The sequence below is a fragment of the Brassica oleracea genome, chromosome C8, assembly GCF_000695525.1.
Source record: "Brassica oleracea var. oleracea cultivar TO1000 chromosome C8, BOL, whole genome shotgun sequence".
NCBI lineage: Eukaryota > Viridiplantae > Streptophyta > Magnoliopsida > Brassicales > Brassicaceae > Brassica > Brassica oleracea.
This window is the reverse complement of record NC_027755.1, coordinates 18710499-18721654: the sequence shown is the minus strand read 5'-3', so window position 1 is coordinate 18721654 and position 11156 is coordinate 18710499. Positions and strand designations below refer to the sequence as shown.

Genomic DNA, 11156 nt, shown 5'->3' with positions numbered 1-11156 from the left:
TTTAATTAATATTATAAAATTTTATAATAAAAACAATTTCAATAAATTTTCAAAAATTAAAATTATAACTTTCTAAATAGAAATTTTATATTTATTATAATTTTATGATTTTTGATATTTTTATAATTATATTAAATTTAAATATTGTTAATTTATTATTTGACTATTACCGCATTTGGTAGTTAACCAGTCATAAGTCACCCGCAAACACACCAATTTTTAACCGCAGTACCAGTCGTACAAATCTCTTAAAACCGCTAGAAACCGCAACCGCCCGCATCCACAAACTCCTGCAACCGCAACCGCAACCGCTGCGTTTGAACCAGTCAAACCCTAAATGCAATATTAGATTTTTTCTTAATCATCGACTCATTTAACCTAAAATATATTACTATAAAAAAAGATCGGTTTTCACCATTGGTTGAGCACATCATATTGCAACACTGCCAATAAGAACAAACAATCGATTCACAAAATATGTCATCTGTTACTTCTATTGTCGATTTGAAACCGTTCAAAACCAGCTGGACGATCAAGGTGAAGGTTATTCGATTGTGGAAACAAACAACTGGTGGTGGTGGTGAGACCATTGATATGGTTCTGTGCGATGTTAAGGTTTGGATGTTTTTTTTAAAAAACATTACCCATGTACGGTTTCTTTGGATGTTCAAAATATTGAATCATGTCCAGTTCAAAAAATCTCAACTTCATTGCCTAACCCTGCGCAAGGCGCGGGTCTTATCCTAGTTCCCTATTAATGGTTAACCTGACCAATTAAAATCTTAGTAAACAAATAATGTATACTTATAATTTTTCGTATATAACTAGCATATGCATATTGTTCTGAGATTTGAACCTAGGTGACATTAGTGAAAATCATTCGGATACAAAGATTAATTATGAACATTAATGGTTAGAGATTTTGTGAAAACGTATTTGGAGGATGCCAACTTATTATTACCATTATGGTAGATGGTTGAAAATAAATATACGGAATATAAATTCTTTGAGCTAAATGTCTTTTCAACACACCTATATATGTTCGTACATATTAAAACAGAGCAGTAATTAACAATCGAAAAAATAAAAGGATTTTTTATATTATATTGAAATTGTCCATCTGTAGAAACCCAGGAGACTCGGAGCCTCTGGGTTCATGCGTGGCTCTTCTTTTTTTTCATCATTCTTTTCTTGTTTTGATCTTATAAAGAAAAAAAAGAGAGAGAGAGAGAGATAAGTTATATTTTTTCTCGAATATTCTTACTTTCTTGATCTTCTTTATAAATCTGAGCAAACATTCTACACATTAAGTGAAAATCCTTCCTTGTATATCTACACAGCTTTGATTTTTCTTTCTTCGCTTCTGGAAAAAGAAAAGTCCTATAGAATTCAAGATTTTGATTGTGAGATTCTCTAGTCGGAGCTCAGGAGTTGAATTTGGAAAGGTAGAGAGGTGTCTTGTTGATCAAGCTAAAAGCATTGATCGTTTCTTAATGGCGACGGAGCAACAAGATTCACGACTCTGTTTGGCATCGATCCTTGAGGACTTCATCAAACAACGTAACATTCAAGTTAGCGTTGATGTTGATTCCAGTTCCAAAAATGCCGATGAAACTTGTACGTCCCCTGTTCTTTCCTTTTTTGGTTCATTCGATTTTCTTAAACTAGGGTTCGTAATTGATCATCGAATCTGGGACGCTTCTTGTTTATGTTTGTTTGCCTATGATCTTGTTTACTTCTGTCATTCTCGAGCATAGGTTTACTATCACGAGCTTCTGACTTGATCGAATAAGAAGAATCTTGACGTTTCTTGTTTGTCCTAGATCATTATGAGCTTAACCATCTGATCAGTCTATTAGAAACCTTTTATTTGTCTACATGTTCTTAGACTTTAATACACATCCGTTTTTGAGAAAGAAAAAAAAAACTCAATTTGGTGTGTAGCTGGAGGAAGAGATTTGCCAGCAGATCCATCAGACTTGAAAAGGAATGAAGCAGCAAGATGGATAAGACACACGCTTGGTGTAGTTGGAGGAAGAGACCTGCCTGCAGATCCTTCTGAAGATGATTTCAGAATCGCATTGAGAAGTGGCATTTTGCTATGCAATGTCCTCAACAAAGTTAAACCTGGTGCTGTCCCAAAAGTATGTCTCTCTCACCTATTTACTCTTTACTATTGTGCATATGTTTTTTCTTCAATATTACTATATGCTTTTTATTTAGAGAATATTTTTTCTATTCTAAAGACTTTTGAAAGACCTTTAGGCCTGCCGGTGTAAAGTAGTGCAAAGCATGATTAGTACCATTTTGTGTTGTATTCTTAGGTGTTTCAGAAATTAATATTTTAATAGCCGATGTTTTTTTTTTGTGATTGGGACCATTTTTCTTCACGATCTCAGTCTTTGGTTATGTTGCTACGAAACTTACACAGGTCGTTGAAGCTCCAAATGATCCTCTTGTTAATCAAGAAGGTGCAGCTCTATCTGCATTTCAGTACTTTGAGAACCTTCGAAACTTTCTTGTGGTTGTGGAGGAAATGGGTATTCCTACATTTGAAGTCTCCGATTTTGAGAAGGTAATGGGAACAAATCACAAGCTTAATAGATGAATCCTATCACGGATGATTATAGTTACTAGTATCAATACCTGGTAGTGGAATTGTAACTAAAGTAGACATGATGCCTAGTAGTATAGATATGTAAAGCAATTGTCATCAAGGCAGTTTGACCTACCTTGCCGGAGGGGCTACCTAGACAAATCTAGAACGGTCGGTTGCATGCTTGGAAGCAGAGCCGGTCCTAAGGAATCCCATACCAGATTCAAGTTTAAAAAAATAGGCCACTCTTTTGAGTTTCGAACCCAGGTTGGGCCAAGAGAGTATGCAACATTCATATGTTGCCACCAGACTACAGGTAATTTTTGAAAAATTGTGGCCGAAATTTTATTTATAATAATGAGGCCGGAAGCCACTGCTTCCTTGGCTTGGCCCAAGGGCCGGCTCTGCTTGGAAGCGATCTATGTTTCCATCATTTGGTCCAATAAGTTGCAGACACTTCGATGGCATAGTCGTGGTGGGGTCGTGGTGTGACCACTAGTGCTGGAAAAAGAAACGATAAGATCTGTTAAAAACTGTATTTTTTCGTTTTTTTTGTTAAGCAGCGTTTATTTCTCTAACGATTAGCATTTTAGTAATTAATTATTTCTACTAAACTAGACAGCAAGATGTTGGAGTTAATTTACATTGACACACGTTCTGTTTCGTGCTTGATGTTGTGATCCCAGGGAGGTAAATCCACAAGAATAGTGGAGTGTGTCTTGGCTCTCAAGTCATACCGCGAGTGGAAGCAGAGCGGTGGAAGCGGTACATGGAGATACATTGTGACTTCGAAACCAACCACGTTTGGGATTGCAAAACAATACAAACGCAAAGACTCGGAAGCATCTGTGGATGCAGTCCCAACAAGTAGCCCTTCTTACACTCCATCCAGTGAACAACAACCTCTGTTTGATTCTAATACCAAAAATGAAGTTAGTGAGCTATCCTAATTCAAAATACAATAATACTGTTTTGAATTTTAGACTAATCTCAACTTACAATTTTCCTTTTTAGGGAAGTGCCAATTCAATAGATGCCATTGTCCGTGCTGTTTTTTCTGATAAGAGTAAAGAAGAAGTTCCCAGTGTAAGCATTAACAACATTCACACAGTTCTTTTACTTATCAAATGACACATCTTCTTTTGTAATGCTGATCTTGTTTACTTCCACAGATTGTGGAAGATATGCTGAAAAGTGTCATGGTAGAATATGAACGTAGATTGGCTACACAGAGCGCAATGGTAAGCAATTTATTAGTTATCTAAGTTGTATCAAGAACATGTCTCTCTTATACTTTACATGTTTTCAGTACGTAGAAGAAGATGTGACAAAGATGGTAAACAACAACATGGAAGCTTCACAAGCTAATAATGCTGAAGTATCAAAAGTCCAAGATCATGACGTCTATGTAATTTCAAAAGACAAGGCAGAGAAGCAGCAAATGATTCTAGACAGACAGAAAACTCATACTGAGGTATAACTCCACTGAACACTTAAATATGCATGTGCCACACTGTTTCTTTATACCAAGACTTTGTATTATCGTGATTACTAATGCGGAAGATGTATATGTTTTCAGGAACTAAAACAAGATATAAAGGCTGTAAAGGCGGGTCTTAGTCTCTTGCAAATGAAGTACCAGCAAGAGTTTACAAGTTTAAGTAAGAACAACCTTATAGATACTATAGGTTTTTAATTCAATTATGGTCACAAACGATCGTTATTGAGACGTTTTTTCTTGGTGTTAGGCGAGCATTTGCATGGACTTGCGTATGCAGCTACAGGATATCAAAGAGTTCTTGAAGAGAACCGTAAACTTTACAATCAAGTCCAGGACCTCAAAGGTAGAGCACAACAATGCATAACGCTACAACCACCAAGTCACACTTATATAAAGTGAGTCTAATATGAGTATATTATAACAGGGAGTATACGAGTTTATTGTCGAGTGAGACCGTTCTTACCTGGACAAACAAGTGTCTTGACCACAGTGGATCACATAGAGGAGTCGACTATATCAATAGCTACACCTTCAAAGTACGGCAAAGAAGGTCGCAAGTCATTCACATTCAACAAAGTTTTTGGCCCTTCAGCATCTCAAGGTAATGATCAAGATCCATTTGTTGTGTACTTATTGGATTCATCAAGAATATTAACGGTTTTTTTACAACTTTCAAATTTGTAGAGGCGGTGTTTTCTGACACTCAGCCTTTGATCCGGTCTGTTCTTGATGGTTACAACGTTTGCATATTTGCTTATGGCCAAACAGGATCCGGAAAAACTTTCACCATGGTAAAGTATTCAAACTTAATCTGAAATAATTTTCACCATGTGGCCTAATCTCTTATGATTAAATTATCAGATGGGACCTAATGAACTGACGGAAGAGAGCTTAGGAGTGAACTACAGAGCGTTAAGCGATCTCTTTCATCTCTCAAGTGAGAGGAAAGAAACGTTTTCATACAAAATCTCAGTTCAGATGCTTGAAATCTACAACGAGCAAGTCAGAGACCTCCTTGCCACTAATGGCCAAACCAGCAGATATCCTTTTCTTAAGACTTTGTCTTGTCTTCTAATGCTTCTTTGCATGATCATATTCCGTTTTGTTTTTTTACTTTCCTTGACTTTTGGAACACGTTAGAGATCCGAAACAGTTCACAAGATGGAATCAACGTTCCGGAAGCTACATTAGTACCAGTCTCAACAACTTCAGACGTCATTAGTTTGATGAATCTTGGCCAGAAGAACCGTGCGGTCAGCGCCACAGCCATGAATGACCGTAGTAGTCGCTCTCACAGTTGTCTGACAGTACATGTTCAAGGAAGAGATCTGACATCAGGAGCCACTCTAAGGGGCTCAATGCACTTGGTTGATCTTGCTGGAAGCGAGAGGGTGGACAAGTCTGAGGTCACTGGTGATAGGTTGAAAGAGGCGCAACACATCAACAAGTCTCTATCTGCTCTTGGAGACGTGATTGCGTCTCTCTCTCAGAAAAACAACCACATCCCTTATCGCAATAGCAAACTCACTCAACTGCTTCAGGACTCATTAGGTAAAATCATTTATAACATATATTATTATTATTTTTGGTCTAACATTATAATATTTTGTAAACAAACTCCATTTGAAGTATATATAATTGTTTTGTGTAGGAGGACAAGCGAAAACGCTCATGTTTATACACATAAGCCCTGAAGTAGATACTCTGGGAGAAACACTCAGCACCTTGAAGTTTGCGGAGAGAGTGGCCACTGTTGAACTCGGTGCTGCTCGTGTGAATAAAGATACTTCTGAGGTTAAAGAACTCAAGGAGCAGGTCCATTTTTCTCCAATAAATTGTCACATTATTTTGTACATTGTCCAAATCATTAATAGTTGTTATATTATGCTTTCAGATTGCTAGTTTGAAACTAGCACTGGCGAGAAAGGAGAGCGAGTCTGATCAAACGCAGATCCCAAGAGTCATTACACCTGATAAACTCCTCAGAAGAAAGTCACTTGGTGTCTCTAAATCAGCAAACACAAGACAGTTTCAGACAAAACACAAGCCATCACTGGTTGATGACGTCAACAGCATTGAGGTAAAAGGGCACAACAAAACTTCACACAGCAACCAACAACCACACACATTGAAACTCATAATGTACAGTGACATTACTTGCAGGGTCAAAGCGACTCTGCATCGAGCGTTGACTTACAAGGACTAGTTGGTTCTTCACCACCGTCCTGGAAAAGCCCGTCTACAGATGGGAAAGAGGAGGAAGTGGAGATTAGTGAATGGGTTGATAAACACGAAGACGAGATCACACGTAGTAACAACAAATCACAAACGCAGCTAGATAAGAGAGTGTCCAGCTTGAAACGTGAACCAGCGTCACGAGGCGGCAATGTGGTGGTAGATAAAGGGTTTGAGGTGAGGAAGATACCATACGAAAAAGAAGCGAATGAGTCTGATGAAACGGCGACGAGCGATGGGTCTGAGTCGTCTAACATGATGTGGCAGTTGAATGTTCAAGTGAACGTGCCTAGAGCAGCTGCCTCCTCTAATGGATCTTCGGGTTCATCGACCAAGCTAAGGAAGAGTCTAACTAAAACCAAGTGAGTTTCTTTTATTATTATATAAATGATTTTTGGAATGTTTTTGTTGTTGTTGTAGCTAATATGTTGATGACGATCTCAGGAGTATGTTACCTTCGCTTATACCGGCGCCTACGAGGAGACTATCGCTTGGAGCAAGTAGTTCACCAGGACAAACTTCATCTACAAGGCAGAGTAGTAACACTGTAGTTGTGAAGAAGAGACAGAATCCTAAGTGATGATAATAGTCAAAGGTGATATAAACATTTTGGTCGTTTTTGTTTTTGGTTTTGGTTTTGGCGAGCCCATTCATATGTGGTAGCCATACATGTACATGCCATATACGAAGAGTAGGAATACGTGTGTGTGAAGTGTGAACCATAGCCCATAGGTTGTATACTTGGATATGTAATTTTTTGTTTGTTTTGGGTGGCATTTTCTAATGAATATTCAACAAAACGTTGTTCATTCATTCTATCCTATGGGGTTTTTCTTGTATTTCTTTCGTTGTAATTTGATTGTCGATATATTGTATACTACTTCTCAACAATGGCTACTTTTATTATTTTATACTGTTTGTTAAAAAAAGACAATATGCATTTTTTAACTAACAAAGTTGTCAGCTCACTCAACAGTTTGACCATAAAAGGACCATTATTTTGTTTTGCAAAGCCTAAATATACCAGATTTGGATTTGTAAATGTAGTTTATCAAAGAAAAACAAGATTTTGTAAAAGTGTAGCAATTTAACAAAATGGTGATTAGTATTTGTTTAGCTACTTTAATATAAGAAGCGAATTATCAAAGGGAAAAATTTGTTGAAAAAATGTAAGTTTCAAATAAAAAATTGTAAAAAATGTAGCAATTTATTTATTTAAAGATGATGAGTGTGTGTTATTAGTCTCAACTCTCAGCCTAAGCTAATATGGATTCGTAAATATATTTTATCAAAGGGGAAATTTGTAAAAAAAAAATGTAGCAATTTATTAAAAAAATGATTAGGAGTATTTGTTTAGCTACTTTTAATTGATTAGTGGCAGTTTGACTCTAAAATGGATGTGATGTAAAACTGCTCCAAGTAAAAATAGTCAAAACCAAAACCAAAAAAATTGGAAAAAGTGGATTGGATTGGGGTTGTCACTTTCTAGGGGTAGTTTCGTCATTCAAAGGATAAAATTAGCTGTCTCGAACACCCGCGTCGCTTTTGCTCTCTTGCCCAATCTGAGAAATAAATCACGCAAAAAAAAATAATCTGCAGCAACTTCTTCTTCTTCTTCTCTTGTTCACGCGGTTACAGGCTGATAAATTTCCCCATTTCGCTTACCCTCAACCGCCCGTAGAAATCCTCGAGGAAGGAACTCAGCATTATTATTACAAAAAAAAAAACAGCTTTTCCGCTAGATCTACCACTGAGATTTCTTCTTTCTCTTTGGTGAGTGCTCGTTTACCTGATTCTGCTGTTTCTTTGTTCGATTCCATTTTAGATTAGGGTTTTTGTCTATCTGTTTGGTTGATTTGGACTCAGTGATGTTTGCTTTCAAGTAAAGTACTTGTCTTTATCATTAACAAGTTTTTTTTTTTTTTTTTTTTTAAAAGCAAGACAAGTTTCTTTCTGTTTTTAACATTTTCATATTTCATTTCAGTCGCTTACACTGATTTTTAGTTGTATAAGAATATTCATGATACAACATCCCCGATCCAAAATTTAAGCATTGTTGTGGGTACACGACATGGAACACTTGTTGTGATATGTATGCTTTGATGTATATATATATTCGTTAACTAGTCGTCTTTTCATTAGAACAAAATCCATTAAAAGCGTCGAAAGCATCGAGGACGAAAGAGTCGCTTGTTCCTCTTGCGACCCTCATCGGTAGGGAGCTGAGGAGCGAGAAGCTGGAGAAGCCTTTACTCATCTATGGCCAAGCTGCTCTCGCTAAGAAAGGAGAAGACTTTTTTCTGATTAAGACTGATTGTGAGAGGGTTCCTGGTGATCCTTCCTCCGCCTTCTCTGTTTTCGGGGTAAAGATTTGATTCTCTCTTTGTAATGTAATCAATCATTCACGTTCTCAAAGTCGAAAGCTTTTTGTTAATTTGGTTTTTGTTTGGCAGATATTTGATGGTCATAATGGTAACTCGGCTGCTATATATACTAAGGAACGTCTTTTGGATAATGTGGTGAGTGCTATCCCTCAGGGTGCAACTAGGGAAGAGTGGCTTCAAGCTCTTCCTAGGGCTCTTGTTGCAGGGTTTGTCAAAACCGACATTGAGTTTCAGCAGAAAGGTCCAGCTCATTGCTTAAAGTCCCTTGCTTTCTTCTTCTTTTTTCGAGCATGCTCTAACTGTTTTCTGATTACAGGGGAGACTTCTGGGACGACGGTGACATTTGTTATAATTGATGGCTGGACGATCACTGTCGGCTCTGTTGGGGACTCACGCTGCATATTAGACACCCAAGGTGGTGTGGTTTCTCTGCTGACTGTCGATCACAGGCTGGAAGAGAACGTTGAAGAGAGGGAACGCGTAACTGCCAGTGGGGGCGAGGTTGGAAGGCTCAATGTTTTTGGTGGCAATGAGGTATGGTCATGTCCTGTAGATTTCATTTACATGCTTCACTGTGTTTTTGGCCTGTGGTGGGGCTGTAATGTTTGCCATGATACTTATCTGTTTTCATTCTGATGACATAATAGGTCGGCCCGCTTCGATGCTGGCCTGGTGGTTTGTGTCTTTCGAGGTCCATTGGGGATACTGATGTGGGAGAATATATTGTCCCAATACCTCATGTTAAGCAAGTGAAAGTAAGTCCCCTTCTTCCCCCCTTGGTGCATTTTTCATCAATGGCTTTATCATTAGACACTGAACTAAATGTTTTTTTTTCCATCATCTGTACATTCAGCTTTCAGATGCTGGGGGGAGACTCATTATAGCTTCAGATGGTATTTGGGATATACTGTCTTCTGACATGGCTGCCAAAGCTTGTCGTGGTTTATCCGCCGAACTTGCTGCTAAACTTGTTGTTAAGGTTTGTTCTTTAACCTCATTAACATCCTCTGATCTAGATTTTTTTTTTTTTTTTTTTTAATGAATGTAAAATTTATTCAAACAAAAAAACATGTTTACTTCAATGAGCTGCTATTCTAAATCATTTTTCTGATATTACAAGAATTTTATGAAACAAAATTATACTCCTAAGAGCCTTGTATCCTCGTCCCTAGCCAAATGATTAAGCCATCCTTCATAGTTTGAACTCTCATTTCCTTAAGAGAACTCAGTCTATTCCTCACCGCTTTATCAATAACTTTGCCTAGGCGAATCTCATAAAATCTGAATCATATGTTTGTTTTCCAGGAAGCGTTGCGAACAAAAGGGTTGAAGGATGATACTACTTGTGTAGTTGTTGACATAGTTCCATCTGATCATCTTACCTCGGCTCCAACTCCTAAGAAGAAACAGAACACATTCACTGCATTTCTTTCTAAGAAAAAGCATACTGATACCAACAACAAGAACGGAAACAAGCTTTCTTCTGTCGGAGTTGAAGAATTGTTTGAAGAAGGTTCTGCTATGCTTGCAGATAGGTAAATCTTTATATTGCCAACCTGTTTAGTAAATAGTAACTGAGAGTTTCAGATACTGATAATTATTCTTGTCTTTATTTGGTGTTCTGATATGCAGATTGGGAAAGGATCTTCCCTCGAATACGGACACTGGGCTCTTAAAATGTGCTGTATGCCAAGTAGACCAATCTCCAGGTGAAGCTCTATCAAGCAACGAGGGTTCTATCATCTCCTCAGCATCTAAGCGATGGGAAGGTCCCTTCCTATGCACAATATGCAAGAAAAAGAAAGACGCCATGGAAGGAAAAAGACCAAGCAAAGGTTCAGTGACCACTTGAAGCCAACTTTTGTCTTGAGAGAAATGATAAATGTTATGTAGAGAATAGACCCAATTCTTCTTATCCATTGTTTAAAATATGCCTCTGGTTTGTGTTCTTTGGCTTTATGCTGAACATTTACCTTGATACATGTGTGTTTTGATTGGTAATTGCTAATATATTAACATGGCTTTTCCAAGTTGTGAGTAGAATTCATATTTGGTTATTGTGCAGCCATTCTTTGATGTTCTTTTTAGGTCTATTTTTTTTTCTTGTGGTGATACGAATGAGCCAGCGTAGTAAACTGTACTATCAAACCAATTGTTTCCACTAAACTTCAAGTTGTGGTATTTGTCAGGGCCAAACAACATAAAAAGTACATAATAAATTGATATATGTTATAAATTAAGCATTGAAATGATCATCCACTTCTTTACCAAACTCAAGCACTATGATCATCCACTCCTTTACCAACTCAAGCACTATGATCATCTACTCATCAAACACTATGATCTCTCACTCATTTACCAAATTAAGCACTATCTTTGTTATTTTATGTATTGTTGTTCACTATAAATACCATCACTCATCTCACTCTTTTGTACACCA

General features: G+C 37.4%; 2 protein-coding genes across 2 annotated transcripts; both read left to right on the top strand.

The window, feature by feature from the left end:
* Positions 1–1138: 1138 nt before the first annotated feature.
* On the top strand, positions 1139–7193 carry LOC106308268 (kinesin-4). The gene is made up of 17 exons (XM_013745417.1): positions 1139–1617; positions 1945–2144; positions 2432–2575; positions 3283–3528; positions 3611–3682; positions 3769–3837; positions 3906–4070; positions 4176–4257; positions 4345–4440; positions 4522–4698; positions 4782–4888; positions 4959–5137; positions 5233–5648; positions 5749–5912; positions 5992–6177; positions 6261–6694; positions 6777–7193. The coding sequence occupies exons 1-17, from the start codon at positions 1494–1496 to the stop codon at positions 6910–6912; spliced, it is 2997 nt and encodes a 998-aa protein (XP_013600871.1). The 5' UTR covers positions 1139–1493; the 3' UTR covers positions 6913–7193.
* Positions 6912–10746, top strand: LOC106308844 (probable protein phosphatase 2C 5). The gene is made up of 8 exons (XM_013745956.1): positions 6912–6927; positions 8493–8695; positions 8786–8957; positions 9033–9250; positions 9364–9471; positions 9570–9695; positions 10022–10251; positions 10349–10746. The coding sequence occupies exons 1-8, from the start codon at positions 6912–6914 to the stop codon at positions 10566–10568; spliced, it is 1293 nt and encodes a 430-aa protein (XP_013601410.1). The 3' UTR covers positions 10569–10746.
* The last annotated feature ends 410 nt before the right edge of the window (positions 10747–11156 follow it).

Coding starts and splice junctions, on each gene's coding strand:
- LOC106308268 (XM_013745417.1), top strand. CDS start 1,494: ATGGCGACGGAGCAACAAGATTCACGACTCTGTTTGGCATCGATCCTT. Junction 1,618..1,944: donor CAAAAATGCCGATGAAACTT/GTACGTCCCCTG, acceptor TTTGGTGTGTAG/CTGGAGGAAGAGATTTGCCA. Junction 5,138..5,232: donor ACTAATGGCCAAACCAGCAG/ATATCCTTTTCT, acceptor CTTTTGGAACAC/GTTAGAGATCCGAAACAGTT.
- LOC106308844 (XM_013745956.1), top strand. Junction 8,696..8,785: donor CCGCCTTCTCTGTTTTCGGG/GTAAAGATTTGA, acceptor TTTGTTTGGCAG/ATATTTGATGGTCATAATGG. Junction 9,696..10,021: donor CTGCTAAACTTGTTGTTAAG/GTTTGTTCTTTA, acceptor TTTGTTTTCCAG/GAAGCGTTGCGAACAAAAGG.